This window comes from Protopterus annectens, chromosome 1.part2, assembly GCF_019279795.1.
Source record: "Protopterus annectens isolate FY-2018-M chromosome 1.part2, PAN1.0, whole genome shotgun sequence".
Classification (NCBI taxonomy): domain Eukaryota; kingdom Metazoa; phylum Chordata; order Ceratodontiformes; family Protopteridae; genus Protopterus; species Protopterus annectens.
In genome coordinates this window covers 1115311746-1115338339 of record NC_056727.1, presented here as the reverse complement: position 1 = coordinate 1115338339, position 26594 = coordinate 1115311746, and the positions used below count along the sequence as shown (strand labels likewise).

At 40.2% G+C, this 26594-nt stretch overlaps 1 protein-coding gene across 1 annotated transcript in view; it reads left to right on the top strand.

Annotated features, from left to right (window-relative positions):
* LOC122792256 (fatty acid-binding protein, heart-like) overlaps positions 1-26594 on the top strand; it is a 177878-nt gene that overhangs the window by 96419 nt on the left and 54865 nt on the right. The window contains exon 3 of the mRNA XM_044060006.1: positions 17963-18064. Coding sequence (XP_043915941.1) covers positions 17963-18064 — 102 coding nt within the window. The remainder of the gene's footprint in view (positions 1-17962; positions 18065-26594) is intronic.

The following is a 26594-nucleotide window of genomic DNA, read 5'->3' as shown; positions in this document are numbered from 1 at the left end:
CAGTCACATTGCAATTGCTCCAACCCACCTTAACTGTATCATTCTTGTAAAAACACACAGTCCCCTTCTGTCGAACAGACAAGTGCAATGCTACTTTATCTTGTGATGTGACATCTGATGTATCATGAATTAGGTTTTCCCAGGTCTTGTTGGCTCCTAGGGGAACTGAAGTTAACAGTAAACCTCCCATATGCTGTTGGTAAAGCTGTGCAAATCCAGCAATTCGAAATATTGAAGGTTTCAGCATACACATATTTGATTGCCTGGTAAGTGTTAAAGTTCGGGTGCCACTCTGCACGCTTGTTCAGTTCAATTTGTGTGGCTGAGAAAAGGAATGGCCACAACAAAAAAGATTATTGTCACTAGTACAGTCAGCAGGATGATTATGCAATACTTTTGAGGAAACGGTTGCTCTGCATTTCTGTTTTCTCCGACTCTTTCAAGTAGGTGTATTTGGATCTTACTGAATTCCATCATCTTGGACACGTGCTCTTACTCTCTGCCCTAATAGGACCTTCAGCACCGATGGTTTCTTCACTGGGGTTGAGACAGATCAGTCCTTTTGATCTGACCCCCCTTTGTAACTAGACTTTGTGCTGAGGGCCCCGATGGAGAGGTAAGATTTTTGCCCAACTCAAAGTTCTTGACCAGCTTGCAGTGCGTCAGGCGTATCCACGAAGCTTGTTCTGCTATCTTGACTGCAGTGGGTGTCGAAAGAAGCACCTGGTAGGGACCTTCTCACCTTGGCGATGCCCAATTTTTTCGCTTGATGATTTTGATCCACACCCAGTCTCATGGCATCACTGCCACTTCTGATGTTTCGGTTTGTCTTCTATCTGAAACAGAATTTGACTGCAAAAGATGTTTAGAACACAACAACTTTTTCATATATTCAGCTAGTGTGAAATCAGCTTCCTGGTCTGATGGCATGAGAAGTTTCCACTGGGGTGTATAATAAGCCCTTCCAAATAGTTTTTCAAAAGGAGTCAATCCTTTTGCTGTAGGGACAGTTCTCATGCTCAACAGTGCCAGGGGTAAACAGTATAACCAAGTTTTTCCTGTCTCAGCTATTAATTTTCTCAATTTGTTTTTTAGTATACCCATTATGCCTTTCAACTAGCCCTGCAGATGGTATGCACAATGACATTTTAAAGAAATACCAAAATGCTTACTCAACTGCTGTATGGTTTGATTTACAAAGTGTGTACCATTGTCACTGTAGATCCTTTCCGGAATACCAAACCTAGGAATGATTTCCTTGACAAGTACTTTTGCCACCATAGCCGCATCTAGATTTTTGGTTGGAAAGGCTTCCACCCATCTTGAAAACATATCTACAATGACAAGACAATACTTCTTATTTTCACATTTGTTCAATTCTATGAAATCCATATAGATAGTGTGAAACGGATATGGTGGTGTAGGGAAACTCCCTTGCTTGGGCTTTAATGCCCCTTGTGCATGATGTTTGTTACAAACGTGACACATTAAACAAAATTTTTTAGAGTAGTTTGTAAATCCGTACGTTGTGAACACCTGGTTCACCAGCTGTACCATCCCCCCTGTTGAGACATGGCACTGCCCATGGCTCAACAAAGCTGCATAGCAAAACAAATTAGAGGGTAGTATCAGTTTTCCCTCTATAGAGATGTACAGCCCCTTTTCGAGGATTGCTCCTCGTTTTATCCATTGCTGTTTTTCAGCTTGCGTAGTGAGTGTCTGCATTGTTTTTAACATATCTAGATCTAAAGTTTCAGAGGGTTGTAATTCCTTATTTAAAAGAAATACTTCCGTGGCTGCTTGTTTTGCAGCTGTATCAGCTCTTGCATTACCTTTTGAAATCCTTTCTTGTTGCTTGGTGTGAGCTGTGCATTTACAAATGGCTACTTTCTGAGGTAACTGAATAGATTCTAAAAGATCTAAAATAAACTGTGCATGATTTATAGGTTTGCCAGTAGATGTTATCATTCCCCAGTTTTTCCACTGTTGCGCAAAAACATATACAGTAGAAAAAGCGTACTGGCTATCAGTAAAAATGTTTACACATTTACCCTTTGCTAAGGTACATGCCTGTGTCAGGGCAATCAATTCTGCTGTCTGTGCAGACAAATTGTGTGGTAAGGGTTTTGCTTCTATAATCCCAGTATCAGAAACTACTGCATATCCTACTAGGTTCTGTCCTGCAGGACCCCTTCTGCACGAGCCATCCACGTAGTATGTCACCTTGGCATCATCCAAGGGGACATCCATGAGATCTTTTCTAGGGAGTGTCTTTTGCTCAATTGCCTGCAGGCAGCGGTGCTGTGTGCCGTCTGCAGGGGTCAGGAGCAGAGTAGAAGGGTTTAAAGTCATGCAGCACTCAATTGTCATATGAGGTTGGCTCAACAATATAGTCATACAGGAAAGATGCCTAGCAGGGGAAAGATATGCCACCTTTTCTTGTAGCAAAATAATCACGACTGCATGAGGTACTCTCAGAGTGAGAGGGTGGAACAAAACTACTGAGGCTGAGGCCTGTACTGCCGTTGCAGCTGCAACTACTGCTTGTACACAGTGGGGTAAGGACCGTGCTACTGGGTCTAGTTGTGATGAATAGTAAGCAATAAGTTGCTTATCCCCATGCTGTTGTGTTAACACTGATGTCATGTAACCCTGCTTACAATGTACAGTTTGGAAAAAACATTTATGGTAGTTTGGCAATCCCAGAACTAATGAAAATGCTATTAACTGCTTTAGTTTACAGAAGGCAGATTCTGCCTCTGGTGTCCAGTGTAACAGATCCTGCGCTGCCATAGGCTTCTTATATATAAGGTCAGTCAGAGGTGCAGATTCCAAGGCATAGTTTGGAATCCAGCTCCGGCAGAAATTAGTTGTACCCAGGAAGGACATCATTTCCTTCTTGGTAGTGGGTTTTGGTGCTTGCAAAATTGCTATTTTTTCTGTCCTCATCTAACGTTCTACCTTCCTTGGATATTACATATCCTAGGTATTTGACCTGTTTTTTCCAAAGCTGCAGTTTATTTTTATTTACCTTATGTCCTTCAGTGGCTAAAAATTGTAGAAGTGCTATGGTATCTTCTTTACAATCCTGCTGAGTGGGGGCCGCCAGCAAGACGTCACCAACATAAAGTAAAATCTGACTGCCTCTTGGTGGGGTGAATCCCGCCAAGTTGCTTGCCATTTCTTGTGAGAATATCATTGGACTTTCACAATATCCCTGTGGTAGTCGTGTATATGTATACCTTTTCCCCTGAAATGTAAATGCAAACCAATACTGGCTATCAGGGTGCATCGGTATCGAAAAGAACGCATTGCTGATGTCTACCACAGAAAAATACTTTTGTTGAGGTTTCAAATCATTCAACAGGGTGTGTGGGTCTGGCACCGTGGGTGCCCTTGGTATTACCGTATCATTTACGGCTTGTAAATCCTGGACCATACGCCATTCTCCATTAACCTTTTTAACTGGAAATAAGGGTGTGTTACATGGTGAATCGGGAGATTCTACTAGTATCCCTCCTTTAAGTAAGGCTGCTATAATAGGCTTTATCCCTGCCTCTGCATCTTTTCTTAAGGGATACTGTCTGTTTTGTGGTCTGAATGTTGACTTTGGTGTGATAGTAACTGGTCTCGCTGTACGAATGAGTCCTACGTCTGATTTCCCTGTTGACCAGAGAGTCTCTGGTATATCTCATAAGGCATTCTCCTCCTCCTTCAATAGGAGTGTCAATCAGCTGTCCTTGATAGACTGCAAGTGCACAGCTGGGTTGGTCTGAGTTATCCAATTCAACTTTTGTATTTGTATTCCCTGTTCTGATAGTTCCAGTTCTGTCTGTTTTTCCCATCCCGTGACTTTTTCTCCTAGGTCTGCCCATTCTATATTTCTGTTTTTGGTTAAGCTAACGTGGTAATCGATTAGATTTATAAAGTGCAAAGAACTCCTGGGGCAATGAACAGCCAGCTACACTGTTCCCTTCTGTGTCCCAGTACAGGTTACGCAATACTAATCTGTTTGCCTGATTCTTAAATAATTCTTGCTCATATTCTTTATCAGGTCCTGGTGTGTTACAATAATACAGGGTATAGTGCAACAGGTGTTGCTTATCAATGTCAAGGGAGGGGAACTTGCTGATGGCTAGGTTCATTAACTCTTTGGTCACAGTCCCTGGACCAGTCGTAACCAAGTCTTGGCTGTACCAATAAAACATTTCACCCTCCGATTGCACTACAAAGGTGTTAGTTTGTCGCTGTGCTTCCATACCCTGCATGGTTGGTACTACTGCTATACCAAATAGCTGCATGAGGTCTCTGCTCAGGAGGTTTACTGGACATTTTGCAGAAACAACATTTTTGCTTTTTTGTGTCAATCCTGAAACTGGATCAGTTATTGCAGTGTTACGGGAGAGAGGCTCCCGATACAGCTGTCCATTAGCTGCTTTGACCAGTATGTAATCAGGTGATTCTGTGTTTTCTGGTAGTTTGGAGGGGTGTATCAGGGTTCGTGATGCCCCTGAGTCACACAAAAATGTGACTTCCCTCCCTTCTACCAAGAGTGTAACTTCTGGTTTCGTGTCCGCTAAATAGAGCTCCAAGCTCAATAAAGCTAGGTCTAATATTTCATCTTCTTCATTGTCACTAACTTCCTGCACTTCCTCCCTCTATCATATTCTCATTTGTCCTTTCTTTGCTAGCCACTTCTAGTGATTCCTGACTACCATATAGTCAGTCCTCACCCTCCTTGTCTTCCGTTGTTGCCTTCTTGTTTTTCTTGCATCCCTTGCCAAATGTCCCTTTTTACCGCATTTAAAACCTTCTCCCCTTTTCTTTCGCCCTTCAAAGTCCTCTGATCGCTGATCAGATTGTTTGTTTCCCTGTGCGTTTTTCTTGCCCTTTTTCCCGGACTGTACTACATAAACTTCTGCTCCATCTTCTATAGAAAATACTTGAGCATTCTTTTTCTTTTTGCTATTAAAATACCTCTCGGCATGCCTAGCATATTCAAGTAATGATTGTAACCTGCTTGTATGATGGTCTACCATGTGTTTTGTAATAAAACTGCTTATAGGTGTGCTACTGCCTTTAAAAATGCATTCTTTAACTGCTGTTCATATAGGGAATCTTGTGTTTGAGCTTCAGGAACCTGCATTCCACAGTGGTTATTAAAACATTCTAACAATCTGGCATAGTACCGGTCAATTGTTTCACCTTCTTGTTGGATGCATTGATTAATGCAAGTCCAGTCTGCACTAGGTTTCCATTTTTCAGAGATGCGGTCTGTAAGACCTTTTACTCTGGTGTCTAATTCTACGCTGCTATGTGGGAAGGGTCTTTGTGCAGCGTCACAGGGATTCCAGTTCCCACTAATCATGTACCAACCTGGTCCTACAATCTAACTACTTTTTCTATCTCTTCTCCGTTTAAGTTATAACTCAACCTCATTCCTTGTAAATCTTCTGAGAATTTTCTAAAATTAACCTTTGGATGGGGAATTCCCTCAGTGGCTTTCCGGATATCTTCCGGAGTCCAAGGTCTATACACTAAAATAGTTGGGTCCTGATTGTCTTGACCTGCCTGAGGATTGGGTACTTCTATAAGTGGGCATATTTCTTCTTTGCCTATAGATCATGAATTCTTAACTATTTGCCATAACTCGATGCCTTCTTCTGAATTACCTGCCTTTGTTCGGGACCTGGTCTCGATGGGATCTCTAATTTTAGTCAGTTTTAATTTCACAATATCCCTATCTTCAGTGACCACAGGATATAGTGGGGGTTGACTAACCTGTTCACTTGCTTCATATTCTGGTAAGAGATGCGGAGGTGCTGATGCTATTACTAAGTTATTATTCTCCTTATCTAAAAACATTGCTTTTGAATCTTTGTTCCCTATGGTTTACTTCCTCCAGCCACCTGTGTGCCTGAGGAATTCCTAATTGACGTTGGCTTTTTACCTGACCTTTGGAATCATTTTTGAGCTGTTTGAGAAGTTTGATAAGCGAGGATTTTTCTAATTTTCCATCGAATTCATATTTATTAACCCATTTTGAATAATATCTAATATTGTCGGCGCGCTGCGACTGCATATATTTTGCGTCTTCCGTTAACGGCGGGTTTTGGGGTCTTTTTGTGCAATTATTACCCATTTTGTTCTACCCTTTGATCATTACGTAACTTCTCTTAATTTTTAACGTGGTACTACGGATTTTGTTATAGTCTCTTCAGAATGACAGACTACTTATTCTGTTTCTCCTGATCTATGACAAGACAGTAATCTTTTTTGTCCCTGACTTGTAAGAAAAATACAGTCTGACAAAAACAATACACATCTAGTCCTTGATCTACAACAGAAAACAGAAAAAAGTAGATTCACCTTACCTGAGCCTATGTGATTGATCACCGATTCGCGGAGACCCGTCCTTCAGTCACAGATCAGAAAGTGGCTGGCCTCTTTTGAATGACAATTCTGTCGGAGGACTTTCCATATAAGAACCACTGATTTGGTTTCTTCCCCATACGGTTTCAACCACCTGGCCATCTGCTCCGAGGTGAAGAGAGGGTTCCGGCTCGAAGGACCAATCTGTAAAAGGAAAAAACTTCAAAGACCAATGCACGTTAGGTTCAAGCAAGGCACCCTTTATTACTTGCAGCAAGGAGACAAAGCATGTAGGCACAAGGTTTGTCTGAATTACTGGTGATTAGTATGTTATTCTTATACAATTCTCTTCCTGTCACGCAGAAAATGTTACTATTCTATTGCTGACATAGTTAGACACAGCTTTCTGTATGTTCTACAGAAAATGTTACTAGCCTTATTGCTGACTAAGTTAGATTATCTGTTGTTTTACAAAGTATTTTGAGAAAAACAACCTGGCCTTGGGCTTATTTTAGCCCATCTTAACTTTTCAATTCTTCAATTGTACTGTTCTAATACATGTGTTACATTTTGTCTAGATTCAAGGTACATGTCTAGCTTTGGTACAAGTAATGCTGACTATGTTTTAAACTTTCAAGCATCTATTGTTTTCTTTATCAAAGCTTCTAGCAGCTGCATACTTTCTCATAGCATAAGCAGAAATGAATATCTCTTAGTTTCAAAGTTTCATGACTTTAGCAGAAATTAAATGTCTCTTGTTAAGTTTCTAATGGTTGTGCAGATTTATGCAGTGTGAACAGAATAAATGTATTAATCCTTGAATGCACTAAGCATGCATATTACTATTATATATTTTTCTAACAATGAGTGTAACAGAAAGATGAACAAAAAAGAAGAAAGACTGAAAGTATGAAAGGAAGTGAAGAGCTTTCAGTGGTGGAGAAGAACTTGAATGTAGTTGGGGGATAGATGAAAGGGTGAACAGTGATATTCAGTTGCAGCTGATAAGTGAACTCTGAGAGGAAGGAAAACTTCTCCAAACTGTCAGCCCAAACAGCTTTGGGAGAGGAGGTAAGATGTGAGGTAGAATATATGAGTTCTGGGGGTTCATGAAAAAAACAAAGTGGCTTTATACAGGTTGCAAATGACAGTATATCTGTTAGAAATACAGAAAGTAATTTGTAATTGAACATGCAGATGCAGGTTTTGTTTCTGCCATAGGGCAAGCTGTCTCTCCCAGTCTGTATAGTGATGTGTAGTGGTACTCCAACCTAGTCTGTATAGTGATGCTCAGTGGTACTCCAACCCAGTCTGTATAGTGATGTGTAATGGTACTCCATCCCAGTCTGTATAGTGATGCTCAGTGTACTCCATCCCAGTCTATATAGTGATGTGTAGTGGTACTCCAACCCAGTCTGTATAGTGATGTGTAGTGGTACTCCAACTCAATCTGCATAGTGACATTCAGTGGTAGTCCTTCCCAGTCTGTGCAGTGAAGTGCAGTGGTAAGCCATCCTAGTCTGTAAAGTGTTGTGCAGTGGTACTCCATCCTGGTCTGTATAGTGATGTGCAGTGGTGCTCCATCCTAGTCTGTAAAGTGATGTGTAGTGGTACTAAAACCCAGTCTGTATAGTGATGCTCATTGGTACTCCTTCCCAGTCTGTGTAGTGATGTGCAGTGGTAAGCTATCCCAGTCTGTAAAGTGATGTGCAGTGGTACTCCATCCCGATCTGTATAGTGATGTGCAGTGGTACTCCATCCCAGTCTGTGTATTGATGTGCAGTGGTAAGCCATCCCAGTATGTATGATAGAATGTGCAATGGTACTGCATGCCGGTCTGTATAGTGATGCTCAGTGCTACTCTATCCCAGTCTGTGTAGTGATGCGGAGTGGTACTCCATCCCAGTCTGTATAGTGATGCTCAGTGGTACTCCTTCCCAGTCTGTATAGTGATGTGCAATGGTAAGCCATCGCAGTCTGTATAGTGATGTACAGTGGTACTGCATCCAAGTCTGTATAGTGAGTGCAGTGGTACTGCATCCTGGTCTGTATAGTGAGTGCAGTGGTACTGCATCCCGGTCTGTATATCGAAGCTCATTGGTACACCTTCCCAGTCTGTGTAGTGATGTGCAGTGGTAAGCCATCCCAGTCTGTATAGTGATGCTTGGTGGTCCTCCATCCCAGTCTGTATAGTGATGCTTGGTGGTACTTCATCCCAGTCTGTATAGTGATGCTCGGTGGTACTCCATCCCAGTCTGTATAGTGATGCTCGGTGGTACTTCATCCCAGTTTGTATAGTGATGCTTGGTGGTACTTCATCCCAGTCTGTATAGTGATGCTTGGTGGTACTTCATCCCAGTCTGTATAGTGATGCTTGGTGGTACTCCATCCCAGTCTGTATAGTTTTGCATGTGGTACTCCATCCCAGTCTGTATAATGATGCTCGGTGGTACTCCATCCCAGTCTGTATAGTGATGGTCGGTGGTATTCCATCCCAATCTGTAAAATGATGCACAGTGGTAAGCCATTCCAGTCTGTATTGTGATACACCGTGATACTGTGAAGATGATGACAATTGTTTGAATCTACCAGTTCTGTACTGTTGATTGAAAGAATGATTTGAAGCAGATGGGAATACAAGTGGCAGTTCACATTCTAGGTGTGGTAGAAATGCCTTGTTTGCTGTTGTTGTTCTGGTTTTAGATGGCAATGGCTTTCTTATGTTATAATCACTATGTATTTATGAAAGAAATTCAGCTGAGTACGTAATCAAATAACAGTTAATGTATATGAAGATTAAAACTGTCTCAGCTGGGGATGAATTAAATGAAGAAGTTTGCCAGATAGACGGAACTTCACTTTATCTTGGAATAGTTCAAAAAATATAGTTTTTGCTTTTGAAATGCTGAGTTGTTATGACATGGACTAATGCCACCACACATCTTTAAGTAGGTCATTCGAAAGATAACTTGTACCAAGTTTAGTTATCAGAGTTAGCTGGACTGAGTTAATGCTAGAAAGAGTCAAGGTCAGATGCTTAAAAAAAGGAGAGAGAAGAATATATTACCTAACATGAAAACTGGAGTATAGAACAGTAAAGCACCTGAGGAGAAGAGACAAAGTTGTTTAGTTTTATTCTACAGTCTTTACTAGTGAAATAGTTGTAAAACTAGCCCGCCTACTGCAGCAGTGGATAACCTCCTGTCTATGATGTTGGCATCCGAGTTCAGGTACCAGTTTGAGTCCCAAAGGCCCATTTGGGAGAGGAGACTGAAACTTTGGAAGCCAAATTTTCTTTTCCAGGAGCATTTAGTCAGTGATGTAGACATAGTCATGCTTCCAGAAGTGTTCCATAGGTCCATCCAGAGGCTAGCCTCAGATCAATGAAATTAATAGCTAGGAAAACCGCACATGAATGGCAAGACATATGAACCATGGCATAGGAACCTTGGCATGTAAAAAGACATGCAATAATGTAGCTGCAAACATGCATTTAATGTTCCACATCTAGATGACAGAGGGATAGTTGACAGGAGCCCTAGCACAGATATTCACAACAGTCACCATTGATGATGTTACATTGCACCACCTTGATGTTCTCCATGCTTCTTACAACTGCTACTTGGATGTCTCCCACAAAAGTCCCCTTCACATGGTTACCCATGTTCAGATAGTTAAACCTGTGAACCAAAGGGGGGGGCTCCAGATGTAGCAGATGATCAAAGTGCCACTGGAGGCCAAAAGCAGATTAACTGAAAAGAGATCGTTGTAAAATCAAAACTGGATATGTGGCCACTAGCTTTGGTGGAGAAACAACATAAAAGTCCTGACTACAGCCAAGGTGATGCAAGGTTGATTATCATTTGCAGTGCCAGACATAGCTGGCTGGGGAGGATGTGAGTGAGTAAATGGCTGCTGCTGACTCCACCTGTCCTGGAGGTAGGTAGCTCTGCTTTACCACCATCATCTTGCATATTCACATAGCAGTGTCACACTCCCTGTGGCTGGCAGCTGTACACAGTCCAGCTCATAGAGCTGCCCAGAGGCAGGATGATGCTGTACTAGGGGAAGACACCTCTCAACTTATTTGTGCAACAATTCTGTTCAAAGACAAAAATAATTGGGTGACAAATGGTCAAAATCAGGGAGAATTTTTAAATGTTAAATATTACTCTACCTCACTTAAAAACTTAACAGAACAGGTGTTGCGTCAACATGCATTTTCTGTTTAAGAAGAAGCACAATTCTAATGGCTAAATATTACTAAATGGCAGTAATCCTTGGTGATTTACCAGAAAATCAAAAATTTTACAAGGGACAAGGCAAAAATATGAGACAAAATCAGGGGTTTCTGAAATATTCTGGACAGTTGAGAGTTATGTAGAGGAAGTGTAGACCACTCTGCAGAATGAGCAAGCTGGTCTGCTCCCTTCCATCTGACTCTTGCCACTATGGACTGTCAGCTGAGCTCCCTTAGCAGGCAAAAATGGGCCATGGGGCTCTTGCTTAGCTTGAGGATACCCAGTTCTCACCCGCACAAAATGGATAGGTTGGCTGAGTTTATGAAGAGGAGCCATCAGGCCTGCCCTGCTGATGGAGAAGAAAAACAATATGGCCTCTGAATATCAACGGATGAGAATTGTTTCATTAGAAAGAAATGGAAAACAGTATCAATGGCTTTGGTTAGGTATTGGAAAAGTGCATCTTTCAGTTGTAAAAGGTCTAAACATTTAGAAGCAACATTAAATTTTTGGATGCAGGCCATGTGCACTAGGAGGCGGAGGCTCCTACAAAATCTGTTGAGGTATTTATTTACTTTTTAGCAAATATTTAAAAAAAAAAAGCAGGTAAAGAAATTGCAAAAGGATGAAGTGTAATGTACATTGTATGTTCCTCATTGTAATATTAATTGTATTTGCTTAAGGCATTTGTTGTACCTGAAAACGGTCCTTGGATCAGTCCACCCACCTGGTAAACAAACTGAAAATAAATAAATAGTAAATAATAGGAACATAAATGGGGACTGTACAGTTCAGATACTAGCTAAATAAAAAAATATCAGCATCTCTTCTATCACTTAAGGAGAAACTTCATTCAAACCCAAAGCATCATCTCTGTGAAGTTCCATGATTTCCCTCTCACCATTCTCCATTGCCATAGCCCAATTTGTCTCCATCCAAACCTCCCCTACCTCATAGGTGTAAATAACAAAGCAAATAATTAATTCATCAGTTATTACTGAACTCTAGCCTTCTATCCATTCCCTCCACACACACATAACCATACACAAACCTAGTAACCTTTGTTTTTGCCTATTTCTCTTCTGTCCAGTCATCTTCATAACAAGTGTTACCTAACTATGCCACAACACTTTTAATTTATTTTTTTCTGGCTTTCCCACTGTTTTTTTTTCTCATCCTCTAAATCCTTTTGTTTACCTTCAGATTTAATTTATTATATTCCTTACCTTTATGCTTTTAACAAGATAATTTATATCCTTTTCCCATACTTTCTCCCTCATCCCTTTTTTCATGCAACTTATGATTTTACCACTGTTTTCTGATCCTTCCATCTTTTCAATTTGGTTCATATGCATAAGGTTGCTCTTGCAAATCCCAACTGATTGAAGTGGCGAGATTATAAGGACAAGCATCAGTAGCGCACTTTTATTTTTTACTCGAGTGTCACCGTCTTATGAAGGAGGCATGCAACCTCAAAATGAGAATATGCAAGTCACAGAGGTGTGAGGGCACTATTTCCTAAGTGTGCGTTGGGGGGACTTTTCTTCTGCAAAAAACTATTTTGTTAGTCAAATTTCTGGCAACTGAAGCTTTACTTTCATTGTTTTGGTCATTCACTATTTATATTTATTGACTTTGCCAGAGGAGTGTGTACACTATTTCTCCTTATGCTCGTTAACAGAATGACATTCAACTTTCTGTAATCCCAGACTGACTTCTTACTGAAGGTCCTAATAAGTTCCAGGGAACTTTCTTTACTACTGTCTTCACCTGGATATCATACTGTTTTTCTGACTCTGTAACCATGCAGAGGTGTATCCCGTATTAATTAAAACAGCCTCAGTATGTTGGAATTATGGCATCTTTTTTTGTGGCATCCTACACCCTGAACTCAGGTAGTACAATGTTTTAGAAAGGGGTAAAGCCAAATGCAATTGTTCTAACCTTTGTCCACAAATCCTTTGCACACTCAGCTATGAAAAAATTATGAGTTCTTGCAAAATAATGGCCTCTTGTTTATTGTTATTCACTGTTGCGTCCATCTGTCCTTACCAACATACCTTCCACCCCCTCATTATGCTCCACATATTAGTATCCTCAAACAAGATTATGTGTTTTGATCTCCACTTAATTTTCTTTAGCTCTGCCACTTTCCTGTATTGTGCAGAAGTTAATAAAAGGCATTGTAGGCCACCTTCCTTTCAGATATCTTGTTCCATTGGTGCACACAAAGGAATTAAGAAATTATGCTGCCCTCAAGCTGTTACTCAGCATATAAATAAGTGGGACAAGTTGACAGTTTTAATTAAAACATCTGAAATTCACAAAATATCTCTTGCAGTGTTTCAGACACAAAGTTGTTTTTGTGACCAAATACTGTGTATCCTAAATAGTCAAATAATTTTTGGCCACCTTAATACCTCAAAAATACCATTTAGCCCTCATCAAAGTATAGAATCGGACTGTCCTTCATACCTCCTTAATATACAAATAATCATGCAGGCAGCATGAGGCAGAAATCAGTCAGTCATATGGTACCTCTTGTGGTTTAGATGCCAGAAAAATAGTCATTTGGCCTGTGATCTTACAACCAGATGTGATATATAGTCAAAGTGCTTTGTCTGCTATTGATGATGTTTCCTAAATAACATTGTGTTAATGTATTGACTTTATAATGTATGTGCATTTGGTGGGAGATCTTAATTTTTTTCCTTGTATTACTTTCTTGCTGTTGTTTCCTGTCTCATGCAATGCTTATCTAGCTAAGGTTATAAATTTATGAAATATATTTTTAGAATCAGTAAATAAATAATAAATAAATCTCTTCACTTCATAGGTCATGGACCTTTCTGAACCATTGTTTAGTAAATCTAATGGCTGCATGTCAGCAAACAGGTAAAATATTGTGTAAGAAAACAATTATCAAATGGCTCCAGATCAGCATAGTTTGCTCTGTCTCTGTTTGGCCACTGGCTTATGATCTAATTTTCACATAACTTCCTTAAACCATGTACAGCCAATGAATATGGAAGCTGTTAGAAATAACTGGTAAGAAAGTAAAGCTGTAGCTACATCTTACAGTGAAACATATGTAGCTGACTTTCACATATTTGCTGAACTGCAATTATAGGCAAAAGTACGCAAAGTACTGCATGGACAAAATAAGTAATAAGACCCCTTTAAAATGTTCTGCCTGTGAACCAGTTGTTAACACTCTGAGAATGTTCACTTGTGCTAGGGCAGAGACTCATGCTTGTGCGTCTGTATAGCTCTACATGCACTTACACACCAATCACATGGTATTTCACTTTAGTTACAAATTCTAAGTGCATTGCTTCATTCACTAAGCACAAGAACATGCACAGTGAAGTCACGGGTGGGATAATGTATTATCTGCAAGTAATGCATTAACTCGTAAAGAGGAATAAGCATAATTACTGGCTGGCTCTACTACAGCCCCTCAGCCCCCCACACATTGATAGAAATAAACATGCAAGCATGTGCTGACACACACACACACACACACACACACACACACACACACACACACACACACACACACACATCTAGACTTTTGAAACAGAAAGGCCTTTTCATGTACATTGTGTTTTGTAGCCATTGGTTCATTTTGTTGAAAATAAATTTTCAGTGTCTCATCTCCCATAATAAAGAAGATTGGGATTATACAGTACCATAAAGTACCACGGAGGTGTCCAAATCCAGCACACTTCCTACTATTGTTCATAGGTTCATAGGTTCATAGGTTGGTACTAGGCTATCAGCCCTAGGGCCTATACAAGCCTAGCCATAACAATTCCCTGGCTATTTCTTCCCACATTATTTACTTTCCTGGACCCCTGTCTAGCAGGGCGACTGACGTGATCCCTGGGGTGAATTTCCTTTCTCCCATCCAATCGTCAAGGTTCCTCTTGAAGAGGTCCAAAGAGGCACTCTGCTTGACATGTATGGGCAATCTATTCCAGAGTCTGGGGAGTCTCTGGGTCAGGAACCTATCCCTCCAGCATGTTTTGTTTATTGTGATGACAAGGTTTAGATCCCTGGAGCGTGTAGCTCTGAGGGATTGGGATTTCTTTAAGTGTAGCATGTCCAACAGCTCTGGGTTTGACATGGCCTTGTATGTTAAGCAGAGATCGCCTCTGAGTAGACGATATGCGACAGAGTATAGCTGGAGTTTTTAAGGTGGTCAGCGTAGGGCATCTGCTTTAGGCCTGTGATTCTTTTAGTGAGGTATTTCTGAGGCCTTTCCAGTTGTTGCAGATGTCTTGAGAGGTACATACCAAATGGGGCGTTGTATTCTATAATGGGTCTAATGAGGGATGAGTACAGTGGGACAATGACCTCCTTTTTCTGGATGAAAAGCCCTTCGTGATGAGGTGTGCCACATAGAAGGATTTCCTGATTGTTGTGGCGATGTGGTTATCGAAGGTGAGACCACTGTCCACCTGTGTCCCTAAGTCTCTTATCACACTTTCTGTGTTTAGTGTACTGCCACCTATATGGTAATTCATGGATACATGTTTTTTTCCCAAAGGGATAACAATACATTTCTTGGCATTGAGCTTGAGCCCATGGCTCTGGCACCAAGCATCTGTTTCTGTAAGGCCCTTTTGTAGAGTATCCACATCATTTGGGGATTCAATAATGGCTCCCAGTTTGCAGTCATCTGCAAACTTTGTTAGCCAGAGTCCCTTAGTGTTGACCTGTACTTCAGAGAAGTAGATGCCAAACAAGAGCGCCCCAGGACTGAACCCTGAGGTACTCCACTTGTCACTTGTCTGGAGCTGGATTTGGAGTCGGCTACTTTTACAGTGTGGGTTCTATCAGTAAGCCATTTAGCAACCCATTGGGTGACATAGGGATTAATGCCCAACTTAGTAAGTTTATCTATGATTCCAGAGTGGGGATGGTGTCAAAGGCCTTGGCAAGGTCTAGATAGGCTGTGTGGACCACCTTACCCTTGTCCATGGCTCTGGAGACTGATTCAAAGAAGTCAATCAGGTTCAGGAGACAAGATCGGCCCTTCACAAACCCAAACTGGGTGGGGTCCAGTGTTTGAAGGTTGCCAATGTCTTTGTTTATAAGTTCCATGATAATACGCTCCATGGCCTTGCAGATAAGGCTTGTCAGACTGATGGGACGGTAGTTTCCGGGATCCAAGGTGGATCCCCTTGTGGATTGGGATAACTGTAGCTCTAGGCCACCCAGTGGGCACGGAACCTGAGGTGAGGCTATGATTAAACATGACACTTAGGTGAGGTGCCAGTTCATATTGTAGTTCATGTAGTACACAGGCCGGGATGTCATCTGGTCCCATGGATGCTGTATTCTTGGCTTTAGAGAGTGCGTTTTGTACCTGTGTAGCCGTTATTACTGGAATTTGGCAATCTTCGGTATTGAGATGGGCCATTTAGGGGTGAGAGGGGGTGAAGTTGGCACTGAATCGATCTGCCAGGATATTGGCAATATCCTTTGGATCAGTATATTTAATGCCATTCTGTTTTAGCTCAGCGCAGATCTGAGCATTGCCATTTAGATTCTTGACATAGTTATAGAATGCTTTGTGGTTGTCTTTGGAATCTTTGGCAATTTTATTTTCGTAACTAGCTTTGGAGGATTTTATGAGGCATCTCAGTTTCTTACTGAGGCCAGTAAGGGAGTTTTTGCATCCTGGGATTTTCCTCTTTTCTGCAAAAGTTTCTTCCTTTTGTTGTAAAGTTTGTTTATGGCAGGGGACCACCAGATTGGCTTCCTTTTTTGGATGAGAGCATTTTGGTTCTATTTTGGATGGCACGATTCATGCATGAGTGGATGTGCTCATACAGTGCCTTAGTGTAGGATTCAGCAGTTGAACTTTCAGTTCCCGTCTGCATGGGTGTTATGAAGTTTGTCACTTCTGACTTGAGTAGCATGAAGTTGGCTTTGGAGAAGTTTTTTATGGTGGTTTCTTTACTGGGAGGTGGGGGTGGGATGTGGATGTTAAGGGTGATTAGCTTATGGTCAGACCTCACTAACGAGGGGGAGACCATAGGTATGGAGCATTGATTTCCCATGTTGGTAATGACCAGGTCTAGGATATTGGATCCCCTGGTGGGACTATGGATTAGTTGATCCAGGGCATTAGAATTTATGAATTCCAAGAACCGTTGCGCAAAGGTGTTGGGACATGAGTAGTTTTCCCAGTTAATGGCAGGGTAGTTAAAATCACCCAGTATTAGGGTGTTTGGTTCTATCTTAATATATAAATAAATAACTTTTTCCTTTCAAATGCCTTGAGAGAGATGAAGGCACAAAACAAATTGTTTCTAATGCTGACAACTTTCTTTTAGCAAGCAAAATTTAAAGAGATGCAGTCAGCAATCACTCTTTGCTTAATAGCCTTCTGAAGTCTGGAATTTGATTTCTCTAATACCAGTTGGCATGTTGAATGACTTTAGAAGTAACTAATTGCCAGTGCATGTGGGTTACCCTTGAAAATGGTCATTCTCGTGCCTTCTGGTACTTTAATCGGTTAAGAAATTAATAAGGAATAGAAACATGTTTAAGAAAAGTATATAAAATGCAAAGAAAATAAATTAATAAGAGCCTCTTTCAACCAAAGAGGTAACTAGTTGTCTTGACACTCTGACAATGTAGTTGGCCTGGACATATAGGTCAGGTGAGAAATAAAAAATGTAAGATTAAGAAACAAATTGACTCAAAAGAACAAAAGCTTCCTGACTGACCTTGGTTTTTGTTCTGCTTTTTAATTCCTGTCACACACTTCAGTCACAAGTCTCAGGACATCAAGTGCATACCAGTTTAGACCACATATAACCATGTTACAAAATATTTGAGTGGTTAGACAGGTTTGGTGTCTCTGATGGGAGGATACAGGGAATAGGTCAAGACATGATTTTAAGTACTGTAGCACACAGGTGCACTTGAGGTCTGGCAAATCCTGTACATAAAGGCATATTCATTGAAGTACTGAATTCACAACTCCTGTACAGAAACCCTGTGTACTTGTTCCTGACACTGGACATTTCAAGTTAACCCCTTGTCATATTTTTTAATTTACCATTCCATCCTGCAATATTAGAGAGATGTATGTGCACTTTGTTTTTTAATATTTAATAAATCACTTCTATTTTGCTTGCAGTTAATTCTGTTTTAATTAAGCCAGTGTCTGAAGTTTTAATATATTTAGTCCTATGTATTTCTTTATTATTGTACAGTCAAATTTTCAGACTTTGATGTAATGTTCTCATGTTTCTTTGTATTTGAAATCACAGTACAAAGTGCCTTGGAAAAAGCACTGTGATAACAGTGTTTTGTAATTTGATTTGCAGTCCATCGTTAAGATAATAGACAGTAAGCTTGTTCATGTTCAGAAGTGGGATGGAAAGGAGACCACGCTAACCAGAGAGCTGAAGGATGGCAAGTTGCATTTAGTAAGTATCCAATGTGCAGGGTGCTGAACTATAAATATTCTCTTAGCTCTTTTGATAAAGCACAGGGATCACTCTGTTACTACAAGAAAACCTCACCAGTCAGTTATATTTCTGAAATTATATCATTTACATTACAGTGGTTCAAACAGCACATTTTAAGAATGTCCAAGTGTTTCCCCAAAGAAAATTCACCAACCATCTTTTAACTGAAACCTTCTATCATCATTCAAACTTTACTCACCAAAGAACAGGTATTGAAATACAAGGGTTGTAACTTTGTGGTAAGCCATTAGATCTCTGTGGTCCGATTATGCCCTATGTTTTCAATGTAACCTGTAATAATCAGTTCCATGTTGGTGCTACCAATACCTACTGTTATCTAGAATGAACAGGAATGGCATTGCAGTCAGGGAGAACATAATTACTATTAACTCTGCTATAAAAGGTAAATCATAGAGACTGAAATTAAAATCTGGGTAATGGTAGAAGATGTGGTTCATTGTATTATTCAGGATATGGTGCAAGTAAACCCAAAACAAGTGCACACAAATCATAACTTTGGTTTGGCAGTTAACACAGATGATTAAAGCTATGAACTATTAATGATCTACTCACTTTAGTCAAGTGTATGATTCCCTCGGCTTCTAGTTGTCTACCGTGAGATGCTGCACTATTTACTTGATAAGATATTGCCCCTGGCTAAGTACGTAAAAAGGTCAATGTGAATCAGTGTTCCACCCTGGTTAACAAATATAAATAAATAAAATGCATGAAGAGTCATAGTACGATACACTGTTAACCCAGATTTGGTCCTAGGCCAGGCCAGGCCACTTGTTCTTGTGCTAAGGTGCATTACATTTATAACGTACATTACAAGGTGCATTACATTTACAAAGTTCATTACAAGGTACATTAGACATTTGTAAGGTGCATTACATTTACAAGGTGTATTACAAGGTACATTACATTTGTGACACCCCACCACTGGACCAGTAATCAAGGAGTCTCAATCCTCACCACTGGCACCAGTGGGGACATACACTGGGAGGATGACAGGTACACACACACACACAGTATTCCTGTGATTTTGAACTCTGATGTCACTGTGAATATATACTGAGTATTTTCTTGTTCTTTTATTATTTATTATTAAATATATTTAAACGTTTCATTGTGGCTGATTTGTCTAGGGATATTTAAGTTTTGAGAGTATTTGCATATTTATTTGGTGACACTGTGTGGGCCAGTCCTAATAGCCTTGCTCTTGGTCAAACTACCATTTGTATTAATATTAATATTACACAGTAAGATTGGACACTCTTTGTTAAGGGCCTTAAAGTAGCTGATAAAGAGTTGGCTGGTGGCAGTGATAACTACCTTATAGGCTGGGCAAAAGGAAAGGGGGCATAGCTGGTCAACATGTGCCAGCCTTTCCCAGGTATATGTGTGTGTGTGTGTGTGTGTGTGTGTGTGTGTGTGTGTGTGTGTGTGTGTGTGTGTGTGTGTGTGTGTGTGTGTAAATCAAACCTCAAAGAGTGTGTGTGTCAGCTACTTGGGCAGGGACTCAAAGCACTGGTTGGACAGAGAGGGTGCTGGAGGTCATGGCTTGGCCATTTAGCTGAGATCTCAACTCTATAGCTGTGCCAGTGGGTAGTCTTATTGGGGATCTGGAGAAAAAGGGAGAAACCAGCCCCAGACTGACTGTGGCTTCTGTGTGCTCTTAATGCATCTGGAAATACTGTGTGTGTTGAATTTGATTTATTTGCAAATTGCAGCACACAAAATTTAGTATACCTTGCTATTTGTCAAACCTGTAGTTGTTATTTTGTAGGAAAAAATGAATAGATGTCTTAGAGAATGAATCAGGGAACATCTTTATAATATTAATAGGCAAGATATGAAGAATGCCTTAGCCAAGCATGTTGCTAAGGAAGGGGCTGGACACAATTTTGAATGAATGATTATTGAGAAGCTTTTTGTTACAGATAGTGTTCTAGCTGAGGGTCTAGAAACTAAATGGATTCTCAGACTTGCTGCACAAAAGGAAAAGGGTTAAATGACTCTATCCCTTTAAAACCTGTGCTTACGTTAAGGTCATTAAAACAATGATTGGTGATTTGATGTATTTATGCACACTTGGTTTGATGTTTTTTAGACCTGAAGAAGCACCGTCTACTGATGTGAAAGCACTCATCTTTTTATACTTTTTCATACTTTATTTTTGGGATTTTATCTTAATTAAAGTATCAGTCCTCCAGCCAGCTGTTGCATTTTTTTGTGATTTACAAGGTATGTTACATATACATGGTGCATTACAAAGCACATTACATTGCATTTACAATGTACATTACATTTACAAGGTGCATTACAAGGTACATTACATTTACAAGGTGCATTACAACAAAGTACATTACATTTACAAGGTACATTACATTTATAAGGTGCATTACAACAATGTACATTACATTTACAAGGTAGATTATATTTACACTATGCGTTACAAGGTATGTTACATTTACAAGGTACATAGGTACATTACATTACATTACATGTACAAATACATTACATATACAAGGTACGTTACATTCACATGGTGCATTACAAGGTACATTACAAAGCACATTTTATTATTTTACTACTATGTACTTTTGTTATTGTTGCTATTTGATATTGCTTACCTGAAGCACATCACTAGTTTGACGCTGGTATCCCAGTCTTTCCCCTTGCATCTCTTATTTTTATGAAGTCCTTCCTCCCACTTTCCCCTAGCCTGTACATTTGGTTTGCCATAACAGCTTCTCAGCTGATAATGACCCTATAGCTAACTAGTGTCTCAGCCACCAACAATTACTTTCCTTTCCTGGTTTAATTACTATACTTGTACTGGGCCTGCCTTCTACTGGGGAACTGCTTTCAAGCAGTTGGTCCAAGCTTTCATTTGATACAATATTTCCCTCTTACCTGTAGCTGTCCCTTGTCCTGCTAGCTCGTACAACTGATTGTTTCCTTAGGGGCACCTTTGCAGGCCAAGAACTAAGGTCTACCCGCTCCATTCACTACCACTCACTCCGCTCACCTACCTTGGCCCCAATTCTCACCCGTCCCCACTACTTCTATATTTATTCTATCCAGAAACCCCTCCCACCCACACAAGCACCAATCACAACACTTCTGTAACTTCTACCCACCTAGCCCCATAAAAACAGTTAACCAACCCATCTACTCTTACTTCTACTTCTTCCACCACCAATCCCCACCTAGTTTTTCTCTCACCCATACAACTATGTTACTTCAAAGCATACTAACACTCCTAACATACACTCTTCTTGCACACCTTACTGCCTACCAGGTCATCATAATACATCCACCCAACCACTTTCACTGCACCACTACTCTCACCACCATATTCCACCCACCCTCTTCCTACAAACATCAATACCAAAAACAATCACTATCCCATTATGCCCAAAAGACTATCAGTCACATCTATTTACAAACAAAAATTCTCGCTGAAATACGACAAACTAACATACTTAAAAAACTTATGTATACAGCCCTATCTAAAATAGCCCTCAGTGGTGACATCCATCCTAACCCCAGCCCAAACATTTCCAATCCCATACCTTATAACCTACCAAAAAACTGCACCATCTCACAACTAACAGCCAACAGAAAACCATCAGACCTCCTCTTACTAAGTCTAAATATCAGAAGCATAACCAATAAAACCCATGTCCTACACGCCAACATAGCTTTTTACTCCCCAGACATACTCATTCTAACTGAAACCTGGCTCAAACCTCACATTAAAAGTGAGGAAATACTACCTACAGGTTATAACATACTTCTTATGGATAGGCTATCTAAGAAATGTGGTGGTGTTGCCCTAATGTTCAAACACCACCTAAATGTTCAACTCCTCAACAAATCAGCCCCACAAATTGGTAATGAAGAAATCCTATAAGCTAACCTCAGACTGAATGAAAATAAAACAAACAACATCATTGGATGCTACTTCCCACCTGGCCAAAAAACTTCACCCCTTGAAAATCTCCTCAGTTGGACTAGCCATTCCCTTCCACAAGAAACCTTAATTTTCGGTGATTTTAATATAAACTGGCTACCCTGTAACAACAACCAACAATCCCACCACCTAAACCGTCATGGTTTCTCTCAACTTATACAGTCACCCACCTTTATAAATAAAAGCTCTAACAGTCAACTCTCGATTGGATATTAGTCAATAAATCCCCTCAGTTATACCTAGCTGTTTGTCTACCAGACAGCCTCAGTGACCATACCCCACCTTTCCTTCTAAAACACCACTTTAATAATACTAAACCCATTATCTATCAACAAATACGTAACAAGAAAAACTATAACCCTCTCACCTTTACCTCATCACTTCAAACATGTAACTGGTGACCACTAAAATTCCTCAATCTGGATGAATCAGTATAGTTCTTCAATAGTACCTTCATAAACATCCTAAATTCACATGCCCCCATAAGAAATGCCAGGGTTAAGGCACAATACACCGCCCTGGCTACAAAAAAGCATCAACTCACTAATGAAATACAGGGACAAAGCCTGGGAGCACTGGCACTTCACAAAAATCCCCCTCCTCTAGACAGTCATTTCTAGAATGGGGAAATAAGGTGAAAAAGCAAATAAAAGAAGATAAAACAAAATACTATCAATCTGCCCTAAACTCTTCCCATCACAACCCCAGGCAGTTCTGGTCCACCATTAACTCCATTCTCCTCCTCCAACAATATTGCCACCGCATTCAACAAACACTTCACTGAAACCATATTAGCTTTGGCCAGCTTTGGCCAGTCAACACAACCCCCTCTCCACCCTCCCCTCACCAACACCAAATACTCTGCCCACCATTTTTTCATTTACTCCAATACCTACTTCTTACATCAAAAAAATTATACTAAACCTTAAACCTACCAAACTAGCCACTGACAATCTCCCCTGTGAATACCTAAAAATAGCAGCCGAAGCCCTACCCTACCCTACCCAGTCTCCATCTTGATTAATGGATCATTAACCAAATGCTATGTCCCTACACTATGGGAAATGTCCCACATAATTCTCCTACATAAAGGTGGCTCCTCCACTGAACTCTCCAACTACTGTCCTATAGCCATTCTCTCCCCTCTCTTCAAGATACTTGAGAGATGCATCCACACCCAAGTCAAGGACTCCCTCCTAACAAGTAACCTCCTGTCCAGCAACCAACATGGCTTCAGACCATTCCACAACACTACCTCCACCTTACTATCTTTCACTAACACTATCCTTCAACACAAAAATAATGTCTTTTACTCCTCTGCCACTTTTCTAGATCTATCCAAGGCTTTTGACATGGTCTCTCACAAACAACTAATTTCCATTCTCACTAACCTATCCTTTTCCTAATCAGCTGCAGACTGGTTTAACAGCTACGTAACTGACCGCCAACAGTCTGTTATCTGGCTTAATGATCTATCTCCTTGACTTCCTGTCACACTCTGTGTTTCCCAGGGATCCATCCTTGGACCATTACTATTCTCTCTCTTCACCAATAATCTCTTCACAGCCACCAAGCAGGCCTCCCTCATAGAGTATGCAGATGACTCCACGCTCATCTGCTCTGCCCCTGCAGTACTAGAACTTCATAAGATCACCCAAGAAGCCTTTTTCTCAATGGAAACCTGGCTATCTGATGCCCAGCTAATACTCAACTCTAACAAGACCAAACTCCTCATCTTTCAACCCACAAAATTTAACCTTCCCGACCCTTACTTCAATATCCTAGCCAATGACAATACCATCATCTCCCCAACAGGACACACCAAACTCCTTGGTATTGCAATTGACAGTCATCTTAGATTCAGTATTCACATTTCACTAACCATAAAAAAGTGCACTAAAAACTAGGAGCCCTTTATAGAAACAAACATTTCCTCACATTAACTGCCAGAATTTCTGTGGCCAATTCCTACCATATCTCCTCTCTTCTTTATGTCTCTCCTATACTTATCAACCTCAGACCTAGCTTGAGGCTTGTTACAATAAAATTGCTAAATTCGCCACTGGAGCATCCTATCAAAGCCACCACTGTATCTCACTTAGAGAACTTGACTAGCTCAAACTGCTTCAACTTCTACACCTAAATCAACTCACTCTAGCCCACAAGATTGTAAACCATCCTCTCAAAGTACCATCCCTAAAGAATCTTCACCAGCCCTACCAGACCTCTACTCTCCAGCAACAAAAAAATTCTTGCAACCAAACCCAAACTCTGCTGGAGAAGCTATTTTCTCCTGCAAAATTGCCAGGTTATGAAACACCTCCCCCCCCTCCATAACCATACTTACATCAGGCACTCTATACAAAACTGCTCTAAAACCCACCTCATAGAACACTGGTTATGTCAATGCATGCATCCCGACAAAACACTTCCCACCTACGGTTTCCCCTGCTTACATTTCTGCACTCCTGTAACCAACCCTGCCTTCCACTGTAGAAACATTGCTATCTCTTCTCCACAGCCACTCCTTTACCTCCTCCCTCCCCATTACTACTCGATCTTTCTTCATCAACTTCCTCACTCCTGTCCCACTAAAAACACCACATTCTACATTCTCCCTGTCACCTCTCTACCCCTACCTTCATCCAGACTAACCCCTTAACTCTTCCCAGCTCTTCCCGCCATCTGGATTAACATTCTACTTTATATACTGTTTCAGATCATATGTTAATCTGTTTCAGCTCAATGAATGTATTACTAATCTGCCTTACTGCATCTAACTCCCAGCTGGAGTTCTACCAACAACTACTATATGTCATTTTTTATTTGTATACTAAATGCTATATATTGCATCACTGGCTATTATGTTATCTATAGTTCTGCTTGTAACTTGTAAATTTTAGATGTGTGGGATTGTTTTACTGTCACTACTATTTGGATTTCATTGTTCATCATGTACTCTGTTTTTTTTCTCTATTTCTTTCTGTGGAGGTTTTCTCCTGGAGTCTCTGATGAAAAAGGATATGTGTCCAGTCAGAACTTCCCAGTAAACAAATAAATAAAATAAATAAATTATATTTACAAGGTGCATTACATTTACAAGGTGCAATCCAAGGCACATTACATTTACAAGGCACATTACATTTACAAGGTTCATTACAAGGTACATTACAACTACACTGTGTATTACAAGGTGCATTACATTTACAAGGTACATAGGTATATTACATTACATTTACAAATACATTACATTTACAAGGTACGTTACATTTATATGGTGCGTCACAAGGTACATTACAAAGCACATTACATTTACAAGGTACATTACATTAATCTATATTTACAAGGTACATTACAAGGTACATTACATTTAAAAGGTGCATTGCAAGTTACATTACATTTACAAGGTGCATTACAAGGTATATTCCATTCACAAGGTACATTACATTTACAAGGTGCATTACAAGGTACATTACATTTACAAGGTGCATTACAAGGTACATTACAAAGAACATTACATTAACAAGATACATTGCACTTACATGGTACATTACAAGGTACATTACATGGGACATTACATTTACAAGGTACACTACATTTACAAGGTACATTACAAAGCATATTACATTAACAAGGTACTTTACATTTATAAGGTACATTACAAAACACATTAGGGTCTATATTAGATCAGAGAATGCTTAAAAAAGTGAACGTTGATTGACCGAACTTATGTAAGCAAAAGCTTACAATCTGGGACTATCGGAACAGCGATTTTTTTTCCTCGGGGAAAAAAATCGCTAATCCAAAACAAATACACACAACACAAGCACACCAAACAATCAGCAATTCACACACATACACATAAACTCTGATACCTAACCCTACACTAAACTATACACACACCACTAACCACCCACTTACCTTAACCCAAACCCTAACCCTAAGGTCTGTCACTATCGCACACTCACTTCACCTGCTCCCTAACCCTAACTCACCTAACCCACCCTAACCCTCATGTCCACACAACTGCACACATACCTAACCCGCGCCCTAACCCTAACTCACCTAACCCGCCCTAACACTCGCATCCACACAAATCGCACAATTACCTGAACCCAACCTGTAACTTTCCACCACAGCACTGAAAATAGTAATAGAAACGGACAACCAAATTCTTTCCCTTGGAAAAAATGTGGGTTTCTGTTGCTTTGATATTGTAAGCTTTCGCTTACATAAGTTCGATCAATCAGCGTTCGCTTTTTTTAAGCATTTGCTGATCTAATATAGACCCACACTTTACATTAACAAGGTACATTACATTTACAAGTTACATTACGAGGTACATCGCACTTACAAGGTGCATTACAAGATATATTACATTTACAAGGTGCATTACAAGGTACATTATATTTACAAGGTACATTAGATTTACACTGTGCATAACAAGATACATTACATTTACAAGGTACATTACATTTGCAAATACATAGCTACATTACATTACAT